Source organism: Symphalangus syndactylus, chromosome 2, assembly GCF_028878055.3.
Source record: "Symphalangus syndactylus isolate Jambi chromosome 2, NHGRI_mSymSyn1-v2.1_pri, whole genome shotgun sequence".
Taxonomy (NCBI): domain Eukaryota; kingdom Metazoa; phylum Chordata; class Mammalia; order Primates; family Hylobatidae; genus Symphalangus; species Symphalangus syndactylus.
In genome coordinates this window covers 146,432,055-146,445,006 of record NC_072424.2, presented here as the reverse complement: position 1 = coordinate 146,445,006, position 12,952 = coordinate 146,432,055, and the positions used below count along the sequence as shown (strand labels likewise).

The 12,952-nt window shown below is 48.2% G+C and overlaps 1 protein-coding gene and 1 long non-coding RNA gene across 4 annotated transcripts in view; one reads left to right on the top strand and one right to left on the bottom strand.

Annotated features, from left to right (window-relative positions):
- Positions 1–10,186, top strand: part of THBS2 (thrombospondin 2) — a 37,914-nt gene extending 27,728 nt beyond the window's left edge. For both annotated transcript variants that reach the window (XM_055269693.2, XM_055269692.2), the window contains 6 exons: positions 850–1,084; positions 2,761–2,988; positions 3,768–4,039; positions 4,704–4,801; positions 5,894–6,033; positions 8,166–10,186. In XM_055269693.2, the coding sequence (XP_055125668.1) occupies positions 850–1,084; positions 2,761–2,988; positions 3,768–4,039; positions 4,704–4,801; positions 5,894–6,033; positions 8,166–8,173 (981 nt within the window). In that variant the 3' untranslated portion in view covers positions 8,174–10,186. The remainder of the gene's footprint in view (positions 1–849; positions 1,085–2,760; positions 2,989–3,767; positions 4,040–4,703; positions 4,802–5,893; positions 6,034–8,165) is intronic.
- On the bottom strand, positions 291–12,732 carry LOC129476872 (uncharacterized). 2 transcript variants are annotated; one of them, XR_010117238.1, is made up of 3 exons: positions 12,293–12,718; positions 11,375–11,688; positions 291–1,377 (listed from the first exon to the last, which is right to left on the bottom strand). It is a non-coding gene; the product is annotated as an uncharacterized lncRNA (long non-coding RNA). The 2 variants fall into 2 exon arrangements; XR_008655148.2 differs by lacking the exon at positions 291–1,377 and having other exon boundaries at positions 9,540–11,688; positions 12,293–12,732.
- Positions 12,733–12,952: the final 220 nt, after the last annotated feature.

Sequence of the window (12,952 nt, the reverse complement as noted above, 5' to 3'; positions counted from 1 at the left end):
CCTCACCAGAGGGACGTGGATGGTGGTGGTATGGGGGATCACTATGACAACTGCCCCTGGTGCACAACCCTGACCAGGTGAGGGCAGCTGTGGGCAGGCGGAGTTGGGGGTCCTCACCAGAGGGACGTGGATGGTGGCAGTGTGGGGTATCACTATGACAACTGCCCCTGGTGCACAACCCTGACCAGGTGAGGGCAGCTGTGGGCAGGTGAGTCTCAGGTCCTCATCAGTCCCCTCCATGGGGCCTTGGGAGTTTTCCATGAGCTCCGCAAAGACAGGATAACATGGAGTTTTCAGTGATTTCAATTGAAAACATTTACTCAACTCAAATCTCAGCACTATTCTTGTATCTCAGTGGCCACAGGCCAAATGAATAGACGCCTTCACCTCATCAGCTGGAGCGAGGTTGTGTTTTCACAGAATTCTCTCCCCATTTTCCTGGTGCCAACATAGGAATTGGCTTCATTTCCAGGTTTGCGTTTGAAAGAGACAAGGGGGGTCAGCTATCTTGTTGCAGCTCATAGGATACATTATAGCAAATGGTGTAAAAAAGAGACATAATTACTTGGTAATCATGCTATTCCAGTGAAGAAGCGCGTCTTCCTTTAGTGAAGTGAGTTACTGTGGAGAGGTGGCAGAGGGCGGAGAGATTCCTGGACCAAGGGGCCTGGCCCCAGTGCTGGTCCTGACGTCAGGGTCAGTGTGACCTCGGGCCAGCCGCCCCTGCATGGCCCTGGGGCTTGTGCTGCAGGACGAGGAGGCTGGCTCTCAGGCTCGTGTCCTGCTGGTTCCTCTCCACCTCCTCAAACTGACGCTCCTCTGCTGTTTCTCTCACACGCCATCCCCTAGACGGACGTGGACAACGACCTTGTCGGGGACCAGTGTGACAACAACGAGGACATAGATGACGACGGCCACCAGAACAACCAGGACAACTGCCCCTACATTTCCAACGCCAACCAGGCTGACCACGACAGAGACGGCCAGGGCGACGCCTGTGACCCTGATGATGACAACGATGGAGTCCCCGATGACAGGGACAACTGCCGGCTTGTGTTCAACCCAGACCAGGAGGACTTGGACGGTAGGTGCTCTCTCAGCTCATGGGCGTGGAGGAAAACGGCTTCTGAGCAACCTGCCAGGGCAGAGATATGTATGCACGGAGATCGTCTTAAATCTGCTGCTGGAAAAAGGGCAATGACTTTGGGCCTCTTAAAGCTGTGGGTCCGTGCAATATGAGTTTCTTCTGCCCTGACGCTCAACACATTCTTGGCTGTGTGTGTGCCCTTCAACAGGTGTGCTGCCTCAAGTGTGTGTGCACGTCGGGAGGAGGAGAAATCCCTGCCTCCATATAACTTCCAGATTGCTGATGATCTCCTAGAGAGAATGCGGGTTACAAACGTAGGATGAATTGGGAATTTGGTGTATGGGGCCAAGCAGGGGACAGGGAGGATTTTTCTGAAAGCAAAGCCAACAAAAGTGGCATGAGTGTGAATCATGAGAGGAAGAGCTGCTTTGCTCAGCAGTGAGCATGAATAGGTGGCCCATAGTCACGGGGGCCTGAGGAAGGAGCTGGATGGGCTACAGTCCTCTAAGTCAGCGTCCCTGAGTAATAAGGGCACAGCTGTGCTCTGGGGCTTCCAGGGAGGCTGTGAGAAAGTGGCCCTCACTTGGAGTGGGGCCTGGCTGACACAGGCTCTCTTTGGAAGCTGCGTCCTTGACAGATGGAGATAAGGACTTGAGGGGCATCTGAGACAGCATGACTCAGAAGTACATGGGAGATGCTGGGATCACAAGGGCAGCTCCTGGGTTCTCCCCGAGCAGCATGAAGGGATAGAGTGAGCACAGCAAGCCTCATCTGGACTCCGTGTTCAGGCATGCAGGGGCTTGCTCCCCAGGCAGCCTTTCCCCAGGGAAGGACTGGGACAGAGAGAAGCTGACAGGCAGAGCAGCATTTCAGTATTTCAGAATGCCCTGATACCAACTACATGCCTGCCACGTGGTAGGTGGAGTGTGTTCTTGAATAGAACGGAAACTAGTTGAAGAATATTATGAGATATTCAATCCAACTTGCCTTTCTTCCTTCTAAAACAGCAGGCCATATGATAGCTAATTCAGTACATTGCAATCTGCCTGTCAGGTTATCGTCATTGCCGTAGACTGATAGACTGGACACATGTGGCAAATTCATGGTCCCCTGTTTGCACCAGGCCCACCTCATCCCCACTCCCACCATGCCACAACCCCGCTGAAAACTTGACAAGGACCCACTAAACAGCGGAAGTCCATGTCTCCCTAGGAAAAACCATTTTAGTGTGAGTTCCGCTTTAATGCCAGATAGACTACAAACAGCAAGGATGACTAAGAAAAGTAATAACAGACATTCAGGAAACTATCCAAACACAAAGCTGGAAATGCAGGTTGATATTACTTGACAGCCATTCAGGTTTTATACCTGCAGCATTTAGTTTGGAACACAGTGAGAAATGGCTTTATGTGAATTTGCTGTGCTGGCCTTTGCTGTGTATTTATCACAAAAATTTTGTGAAAAGAGTTGAGGCTCCTGTGAAGTCAAATGTTTTGGAGATTGTAGAGCATGAATCCACAAAACACCGCAAAGCACTCAGTCTTAGATGTTCTGGGAAAGATGCACTCATGTTTCTCAGACATAGAAAAGCAAATGGCAAACCACCGACTTTGCTTCTTTGTTTTTTGTGTTTCTTCTTTTTTTTTTCTTTTTTGCTGGTTCTTTGTGCATAGGTGATGGACGGGGTGATATTTGTAAAGATGATTTTGACAATGACAACGTCCCAGATATTGATGATGTGTGTCCTGAAAACAATGCCATCAGTGAGACAGACTTCAGGAACTTCCAGATGGTCCCCTTGGATCCCAAAGGGACCACCCAAATTGATCCCAACTGGGTCATTCGCCATCAAGGCAAGGAGCTGGTTCAGACGGCCAACTCGGACCCTGGCATCGCTGTAGGTGAGTCTCTGAGACATGGCGGTGGTGCCTGCATTTCTCCGGGGGAGGAGCCCATAGAGGATGCAGGCTGCGCTTTAAGATCATGCAGGCGGGATGCCATGTGGTCTTTCTGGAAGCCCCCATCTTTCCATGGTCTGTGAAACTGTCTGCCTAAATAACCTTGACAGGTACATGCACCTGTCACTCTGAAGTCTCTGAAATTTCAGTAAACCATTTTATTTTATAGACTTGGTCCATGCAATGGGACCTCATAATCTTCTCAGAACTCTTGTAAGTTGGATCTAAAAAAATCCCTTCAATTCCACTAATCTCATGGTAAAAGAGCCCAGTGGGATGAAGGGGGGAGTCCGCCCTGCCCGCCGGGCATCCACTGTCAGATGGTCACAGGGCCAAGCTGGGGATTGCCTGAAACCTGTTTCTTTTTTTCTTTTCTTTTCTTTCTCTCTTTTTTTTGAGATGGAGACTTGCTCTTGTCACCCAGGCTGGAGTATAGTGGTACAATCTCAGCTCACTGCAAACTTCGTTCCCGGGTTCAAGTGATTCTTCTGCCTCAGCCTCCTGAGTAGCTGGGATTACAAGTGCCCACCACCATGCCCGGCTAATTTTTGTATTGTTAGTAGAGACGAGGTTTCACCATGTTGGTCAGACCAGTCTCAAACTCTTGACCTCAGGTGATCTGCCCACTTCGGCCTCTCAAAGTGCTGGGATTACAGGCATGAGTCACCACTCCCGGCCACCTGAAAGGTGTTTCTAATGAAACCTTATGGCGTTGCATCCAGGTTTTGACGAGTTTGGGTCCGTGGACTTCAGTGGCACATTCTACGTAAACACTGACCGGGACGACGACTATGCTGGCTTCGTCTTTGGCTACCAGTCAAGCAGCCGCTTCTATGTGGTGATGTGGAAGCAGGTGACGCAGACCTACTGGGAGGACCAGCCCACGCGGGCCTATGGCTACTCCGGCGTGTCCCTCAAGGTGGTGAACTCCACCACGGGGACGGGCGAGCACCTAAGGAATGCGCTGTGGCACACGGGGAACACACCAGGGCAGGTGAGGTTGGCTGGCCGGGCCCATGCATCTCCTCTGTGCCACTGCGGCTGCGGGGTGTTTCAGCAGGACTAGCCCAATCCAGAGACCCCACTTTTGTTTTTATTAATTTTAACTCCAGGCACAGTTATTTTAATAATCTTACTTTATTATAGACGCTGTGCCTGGGGTTACAACTCAACACAGTTGATAATTACCAGCTAAATACAGTTGCTAATCCTTTTACAAATTAAACCCCTTTTACCCTCTTCTGGAGATAGGGAGTGAGCATAGGACATAATGATCAAAGATATAATATGAAAAAAATGTTTTAAAAATTGAAGCTAGGGAGAATTGAATATGAAAACTTTAAGTATTTTGCCCAACATCCCATATCAAGGAAAGAGAAGATCCAGACATGAACCCAGGAATCTGAGGGTCAGGTGCCTGGGCTCTTCAATCCAGGAATCTGAGGGTCGGGTGCCTGGGCTCTCAGCCACACTCTCTGTCCATGGGCTTCAATCCACGGTAGAGATTTGGATGATAAACACATCAGAGAGATATGGAGCACCATGAGCCTTAAGCATGAACTTACAAAGTCATGTTTTTGCTTCCTGCTTGGTGTTACGAAGCTGTGGTTAAGGCCCTGGGTGCCCATGGCACTCAAGAGTGCTATGTTCTCTCTCAGGTGCGAACCTTATGGCACGACCCCAGGAACATTGGCTGGAAGGACTACACGGCCTACAGGTGGCACCTGACTCACAGGCCCAAGACCGGCTACATCAGGTGAGGGCAGGTCAGCACAGCTGCATTTCTTCCAAGGGCTTCCCATCGGACAGCACGTTTGAACATTAATAGACAAATAAGCTCGAGTGAATTCTAACTTTTTGTTTTACTCTGGATTCTTCAGCATTAACTGCCTTCTCTTTTCTATCCTGCATCTCTACTACATATTAAGTATTTTTAAAAAATGGTTGAAGAGGAGAATATACAATCTGCTTTGTTTTGGGATGGGAACCGTATTTTCTCCTAATGAATACCCCAGGCAGGGGAGAACACCTGCGATTAAAATAACTGCATCTTTGCAAAATTAGCATGTGCTTTATTGGAGACTAGATTTGTACGTTTCTGATGATGTAAATGGCTGAATTTAAAACACGGTTGTATGAAGTTTTGACACGGTTAGCCCAACAGAATCTTTTCCCTTGGCTTAACAGCATTTATAATTGATTTTTATTCAAACAAAATGTGGTCAATTTAAAATCAAGGTGTTTTTGTTTTTTCAAAGTTAATAAGCACCAAGATTAGGCCGGACTCTGTACAGATGCCAGGAGTGTGTAAGTCCCTGGCAATAGTGGGCAGATCTGTGTGGGTGAACTGCAGGCTTGTGGTCTGGCTGGAACGTTTCCCTAGGGGGCCTCCTCTTTATTCACATTTATGCCCCATCCTCCTGTCGGGGGCTTGGTGTATCCAGTCCTGTTCCCACGCAGCTTCCACAGTGGGGAGGAGAGCTGGTGAGCTCATGGTTTTAGCACAAGGTGAAGTAAGGAGAGTCTGGTGCGTCTTCCCAGGAAGCGGGAAGTTTCCTCCTCACCCCACCAAAGGTAGAGTCTCCTCTAAAGCCCTTGCCCAGGTGACTGTAAGTGAACTCACAGATTGTGACAATGGTGTGGTTGCAAGAAGGAAGGCGTGCCCTGGATCAGTGCTGCACCAGGGGTGGCTGGAGCTCCAAAGGAGAAAGCCAGCAATGCCCCCTGGGGCACTGAAGCCCTGGACAGAGCATCCACAGCTTGTGTCTGGAGCCGACCTTCCACCACTGGTGAATGCTTCACAGAGTTCATGTTCTCTTTCTTTCTTCTTTTTAAACACCATTTTTAGAGTCTTAGTGCATGAAGGAAAACAGGTCATGGCAGACTCAGGACCTATCTATGACCAAACCTACGCTGGCGGGCGGCTGGGTCTATTTGTCTTCTCTCAAGAAATGGTCTATTTCTCAGACCTCAAGTACGAATGCAGAGGTGAGTGTGAGCACTTCAGGTTAGTGGGGAAGGCATGTGGCACCCAGAAAAGGAAAGGGGTATACAATGCGCTCTTCCACTTACAAAAGCTGTACATCAGGGCAATAAACCTAATGCACAATACCACACATGAGCCCCCTGCACATTCCAAGCAGCCATTTCATTTGGTCAGCTTGGATTGTTTTGTTTTTAATTGCATTTGGATGCCTCTGGTAGAACACTTTCCAATTATTTGCAGGTCCCACCCATCCTCATTGTGCCATATCCTAGAGTTTCCTAGATTTCCTCCACTTCCAGGCTCCTGATGCCATTTTAGATGGGTACCCTTGCATTAGCAATGGCAGGCAGGCAGGAAGGAAAGAAGGAAGGAAGGGGTTTCTCTATAGTTATCTCGCTACAAGTATATTTGAATCAAAATATTATAGACCTGGAAGATAACTTGAATCCCATCTGCTCTAATTCCATGCCTTCAAATGCATATTACCCTTCCACAGATGCAGTAAATAAGGCTCAGGATGCTTCTTAAGAATCACACATTGAAAATCATGTGTTTGGCTGGGGGCAGTGGCTCATGCCTGTACTCCTAGCCCTTTGGGAGGCCAAGGCGGGTGGATCCCCTGAGGTCAGGAGTTCGAGACCAGCCTGGACCACAGGGCAAAACCCTGTTGGGGTTGATTTCTCTGCTTGCTTCTGTGGAGGTTTTCTTCTCCTTATGTTAGGATGTCTTTCAAGGCATATCATTTCCTCCCATCCATCCATCCATATCATTCATCCACCCACCCATATATCTCATCCATCCACCCATCCATCCATCCCCTCCATTCACCCAACCATCCATCTCATCCATGCATCCACCCACCCACCCACACACCCACCCATCTCATCCATCCATCCATCCACCCACCCATCTCATCCATCTATCCACCCACCCATCCACCTATCCATCTAATACATCCACTCACCCACCCACCCATCCATTTCATCCATCCATCCATCCACCCAAACATCCACCCAACCATTTCATTCACCCCCACTCACTCATCTATCCCATCCATCCATTCATCTCATCCACTCACCCACCTACTCATCCATCCACCCACCTATCAATCCATCCATCTCATCCACCCACTCATCTCATCCACTTACCCACCCACTCATCATCCATCCATCCATCCACCCAGCACTTATCTATCCATCTTATCCATCCATCCATTTATTCATCCATCCATCCATCTCAGCCACCCACCCACCCACTCATCCATCCATCTCATCCACCAACCTACTCATCCCTCCATCCACCCACCCATCCATCCATCCATCTACTCATCCGCCCATCCATCTCATCCATTCACCCAACCATCCATCTATCCATCCACCCACCCACACACCCACCCATCTCATCCATCCACCCACCCATCCACCTATCCATCCACCTATCCATCTAGTCCATCCACCCACCCACCCATCTCATCCATCCATCCACCCCATCCACTCACTCACCTACTTATCCATCCATCCACCCCCACCCACTCATCTATCCCATCCATCTCATCCACTCACCCACCTACTTATCCATCCATCCATCCACCCACCCACCTACCCATCCATCCATCCCATCTATCCATCCGTCTCAGCCACCCACCCATCCACTCACACATCCACTCATCCATCCACCCATCTAGCCACCCATCCATCTCATCCACCCACCCACCCATCTCATCCATCCATCCATTCATCTCATCCACTTACCCACCCACTCATCATCCATTCACCCACCACTCATCCATCCATCTTATCCATCCTTCCATCTATCCATCCATCTCCTCCACCAACCCACCCATCTCATCCATCCATCAATTCATCTCATCCACCCATTCATCTCATCCACCAACCCACTCATCCATCCATCTACCCACCCATTTCATCCATCCACCCATCCATCTCATCCATCCACCCATCCATTTCATCCATCCATCCATCCATCTCATCCACCCACCCATCCATCCATCCATATGGTAGATCTCATCTTTAATTAAAGTAATTGTATTTCAGGTTCTAGGTAAAACAAAATAAAACACTACCCATGGCCCAGTTATGCTAATTCTGTTTATCGCTTTTTTTTCTTTTTGTAGATATTTAAACAAGATTTGCTGCATTTCCGGCAATGCCCTGTGCATGCCATGGTCCCTAGACACCTCAGTTCATTGTGGTCCTTGCGGCTTCTCTCTCCAGCAGCACCTCCTGTCCCTTGACCTTAACTCTCATGGTTCTTCACCTCCTGCCAGCAACCCCGAACCCAAGTGCCTTCAGAGGATAAATATCAATGGAACTCAGAGATGAACATCTAACCCATTAGAGGAAACCAGTTCGGTGATATATGAGACTTTATGTGGAGTGAAAATTGGGCATGCCATTACATTGCTTTTTCTTGTTTGTTTAAAAAGAATGACGTTTACATATAAAATGTAATTACTTATTGTATTTATGTGTATATGGAGTTGAAAGGAATATTGTGCATAAGCCATTATGATAAATTAAGCATGAAAAATATTGCTGAACTACTTTTGGTGCTTAAAGTTGTCACTATTCTTGAATTAGAGTTGCTCTACAATGACACACAAATCCCATTAAATAAATTGTAAAGAAGGTTCAATTCAAATTTGAAGTAATGTTTTAGTAAGGAGAGATTAGAAGACAGGCATAGCAAATGACATAAGCTACCGATTAACTAATTGGAACATGTCAAACAGTTACAAAAATAAACGAACTCTCCTCTTGTCCTACAACGAAAGCCCTCATGTGCAGTAGAGATGCAGTTTCATCAAAGAACAAACATCCTTGCAAAATGGGTGTGACGCGGTTCCAGATGTGGATTTGGCAAAACCTCATTTAAGTAAAAGGTTAGCAGAGCAAAGTGCTGTGCTTCAGCTGCTGCTTGTGCCACTGTGGCGTCGGGGAGGCTCCTGCCTGAGCTTCCTTCCCCAGCTTTGCTGCCTGAGAGGAGTCAGAGCAGACGCACAGGCCGGAAAAGTCGCATCTAACTCGTATCTAGGCTTTGGTAACTGCAGACAAGTTGTTTTTACCTGATTTGATAATACATTTCATTAAGGTTCCAGTTATAAATGTTTTGTTAATATTTATTAAATGAATATAGAATGCAGCTCCATTTACCAATAACTTATTTTAAATATGCCTAGTAACATATATGTAGTATAATTTCTAGAAACAAACATCTAACAAGTATATAATCCTGTGAAAATATGAGGCTTTATAATATTAGGTTGTCATGATGAAGCATGCTAGAAGCTGTAACAGAATACATAGAGAATAATGAGGAGTTTATGATGGAACCTTAATATATAATGTTGCCAGCGATTTTAGTTCAATATTTGTTACTGTTATCTATCTGCTGTATATGGAATTCTTTTAATTCAAATGCTGAAAACGAATCAGTATTTAGTCTTGCCAGGCACACCCAATAATCAGTCATGTGTAATATGCACAAGTTTGTTTTTGTTTTTTTGTTGGTTTGTTTTTTTGCTTTAAGTTGCATGATCTTTCTGCAGGAAATAGTCGCTCATCCCACTCCACATAAGGGGTTTAGTAAGAGAAGTCTGTCTGTCTGATAGGGGGCAAATCTTTTTCCCCTTTCTGTTAATAGTCATCACATTTCTATGCCAAATAGGAACGATCCATAACTTTAGTCTTAATGTACACATTGCATTTTGATAAAATTATTTTTGTTTCCTTTGAGGTTGATCGTTGTGTTGTTGTTTTGCTGCACTTTTTACTTTTTTGTGTGGAGCTGTATTCCCAAGACCAACGAAGTGTTGGGAGACTTCATTAAATGTAGCGACTGTCAACAGCGTGCAGGTTTTTCTGTTTCCGTGTTGTGGGGTCAACCGTACAACGGTGTGGGAATGATGATGATGTGAATATTTAGGATGTACCATATTTTTTGTAAATTATTTATGTTTTTCTAAACAAATTTATCGTATAGGTTGATGAAACGTCATGTGTTTTGCCAAAGACTGTAAATATTTATTTATGTGTTCACATGGTCAAAATTTCATCACTGAAACCCTGCACTTAGCTAGAACCTCATTTTTAAAGATTAACAACAGGAAATAAATTGTAAAAAAGGTTTTCTATACATGATCTCTCTCCCTTTTTTAAAAAGAACTAGCAGGGTTTCTACCGGGGGGGAAAGGGGTAGAAGGAATTGGCATTTTGCTTCCTGTAATGTAAGCAGGCCTGTGGTGTGATCACAGGCTATCTCCTCGCAAGTCACAGGTTAAAATGCAGGCTGAAGGGCCTGGTGGAGAAGGAAGCCCTGCTTGACACAGGTCTCTGTTCTGCTGAGCCTTCCAGCACGGTGTGGGATACAACCATTTAGCAATTCATCTCTCCTGCCTCTGCTCATTGTCAAACGAGGGAACAGAACTTTGTAAGGAATTTGGCAAACATGATTGAAATGATTCAGAAAAAGGCAACAGCACAAGGGACCCTCTCCCTAATACAAGCTGTTCTTCCCTCTTGGCTCATTCTTCTGAGTCAGGCAGAGGGAAGCAGCGGACCCCAGAGGAAGGGCCCATTTCCAAACACAGCACTGCCTAAAAATGGGCCGACTGGGCTCACCAGTTGGAGGAGGCAAGGGCAGCAGCACAGGACTCTGGGGTTTCTTTACTAGCTCCAGCTGCTCCTGTTGGGATTTCTGAATATTATGGAGCCAGACACAGAGAAGAAAAACAGGCAGAGAGGGAGAGAGGGCATCCAGAGAGAAAGGGGAAGAGAGGGAGGGATGGGGGAGAGAGAAAGAGACAAAGAGACAGAGGGAAAAGGGGAGTTGGGGGAGGGAGGAAAAGAGAGCAAGATGAATAAAAACAAGTATATTTGGCTGAAACACGCTGGAGTGAGTCAGACAGTGAAGCAATAAGATATAGGAAAGGCCGTCTGAGGCAACGGGCTGTGAACTGAAGGCCCTGGCTTTGAGTTGTGAAATGAGTGAGTTTTATTTCATCAATATGGAGGAAAAAGCTAGACCTACACGTGTAAACGAAAAGTTTAGAAACAAAATAATGATGGCAGTGATAGTGGCTGGTCTATGGACAGCTATTGGAGGAAGCTCAATGCACATTTTACTCATGAAACAAAAAATACATATAATATGTTGAATAAGGATGCTTAGAAGTCAGGCATTAAAATGAGATACATTTCTCGTGCATTCAGGTTTTGTCATTTATCAAAAAGTTGGTTTCCTGAAAACCATGTTTTGGCCTTAGCCACATCAGAATGGTTGTCTCCAAGGATTAACGTGTGGTGCCTTTGTGAATTCACTGACCTGGGAGGAAGGTGTCCCCGGACCTCGATGACTCCGTGCGAGGATCTGCCCTGTGCTCCTCCATCTCCCTTCTGCGAACGGCTGCCAGCACACCACGGGAGCTCCGCACCTTCCACTGTGGACGGGGAGGGACGTCGTTCTAGACGCTGATGCTGCTACTCACAGGGAAAGGTTCGGCCCAGGCCCACGCTCTGAGAGTTGTCTGTACAAGGCTCAACCAACTCGCCCTCAGGGCAGGCACAGGCCTTGGTCATGCGGAACGAGTCGGTGGGTGAAATATCACATCTTCATTTCCAAATATCCAAGCTTGGGATCTGTGATTGCCGGGAGGAGAGAAGCCTTCATACCATGACCAACTCACTGGCTGCTGCGTGTCCCAGCTATAGGCTACACGGGGGCAGGGGGCTCCTTCCGTCATTCCTGGAGGACCAAAATCTTAGGCCAGCTTTGCTCAGTCTGCATTTCACAAAGTGATGCTTTTGACCATGGAGCAAGTAGTGCCTAGGCCTTAAGGAACGCTGGTGTGGGGTGATCCAGGAGCTGCCACTCAACAGCTCCATGGCCACAGCCCTGTGGGCTGCCAATGCCCAAATGGGAGGGCCCTGCTGAGGGCTGAGATCACCCACATGAGGCCCTTAGCCCAGGGCAGGTACCTGCACTGATGCTTCCCACCCTCTTAGGAAAGTCCTTCTGGAGCCACCAGCCTGGGGGCCCAGGGGAGGGGCTGAAGCAAGCTGGGACACTCCTGCTTTGCCCGGGTGTCAGCCCTGTGCCCAGGGGAGTGAGCTGCGGGAACAGAGCAGCTTGCGGCCCACGCAGCCGGCGTTAGCCTTGGGGACCACGTGGGCATTTGTGCCGAGAGAGGTCCGGGCCCGAGCCCCCCCGCCCCGTGCAGTCCCACAGGGGCCCCTGACTCACCCTTCCCCAGTCCTCGCTCAGGGGTCCGGCCCCTCTGGCTCCCCTGAGTCTGCGCTTGGCCCCTTGCGGGTGAGGTGGGCGCGGAGCCTCGGCTGTCCCTGCCGCGTGGCCCACCCAGCGCGCCCGCCGCCCCTGCAGCAGTAGCAGGACCTACTGCCAGCTTCTCAGTTCCGGTCTCGGCCATTTTCAGGCCCTTGAAGACTTTTGCCACTTTTCTGACATTTTTTACCACATAAGGGCTTTTTCAACCCCAAAGCACGTCAGATGCAGGATAGGAAGTGATATTCGACTTTCCGGCTGCCAGCGCACACCCCCGACGCGCGCGAACTGCATGGCTTGGGTCGGGGAGTCCCCAGGAAGCTGAGCGCGTTCAGCCCCTGCGAGCCCCGCCGTGCGCGTCCCCGAGAGCCGGAGGCCCCGCCGAGCGCATGCCCAGCCCTCCCTGCGCGCCTGCGCCCTCCCTGCGCCCTCCCTGCGCCCTCTCCTGGGCCCTGACTGTGCTTGAATGACAGCTTCACTGCAGGGTAACCGGGAACCTTCAAAAGGTCGAATCTGCAAACAAAATGGTGTAGAAAGAGGAAGAAAGTATTAGTGCAACAAAACTCAATTGCGTTTCGTTTTATGTACGATTTATTTACTTTTAAAATATTTATTATTTTT